The sequence below is a fragment of the Pterocles gutturalis genome, unplaced genomic scaffold (assembly GCF_000699245.1).
Source record: "Pterocles gutturalis isolate BGI_N339 unplaced genomic scaffold, ASM69924v1 scaffold8228, whole genome shotgun sequence".
NCBI classification, from domain to species: Eukaryota; Metazoa; Chordata; class Aves; order Pterocliformes; family Pteroclidae; genus Pterocles; species Pterocles gutturalis.
This window is the reverse complement of record NW_010120384.1, coordinates 402-643: the sequence shown is the minus strand read 5'-3', so window position 1 is coordinate 643 and position 242 is coordinate 402. Positions and strand designations below refer to the sequence as shown.

General features: G+C 59.5%; 1 protein-coding gene across 1 annotated transcript in view; it reads right to left on the bottom strand.

Annotated features, from left to right (window-relative positions):
• The window catches only part of KIAA0100 (KIAA0100 ortholog), a gene marked incomplete at its 5' end in the record, with an annotated part of 8,610 nt that overhangs the window by 7,975 nt on the left and 393 nt on the right, over positions 1-242 (bottom strand). The window contains 2 exon segments of the mRNA XM_010076884.1: position 1; positions 4-241. The exon segment at position 1 is cut by the window's left edge and continues 170 nt beyond it. Of these exon segments, the coding sequence (XP_010075186.1) occupies position 1; positions 4-241 (239 nt within the window).

The following is a 242-nucleotide window of genomic DNA, read 5'->3' as shown; positions in this document are numbered from 1 at the left end:
GGGCTCTCCGCATGGGCGTGTTGGCGTAGAGGCGCCGCGAGCGCTGGATGTAGATCTCGATGTTCTTCTTCTCCAGAGAGGTGTAAAGCTCCTCGATCTTGCGGGCGGGCAGCAGCTCGCCATGTTGCTTGCGCAGCGCAGCCATCTTGGCGTCCAGCAGCTGCAACCGCTTGGCGCTCTCCTTGCTCTCGTCCTTCATCAGCTCGTAGTTGTCTCGTAACTTCACCTCGAAGACATCATCC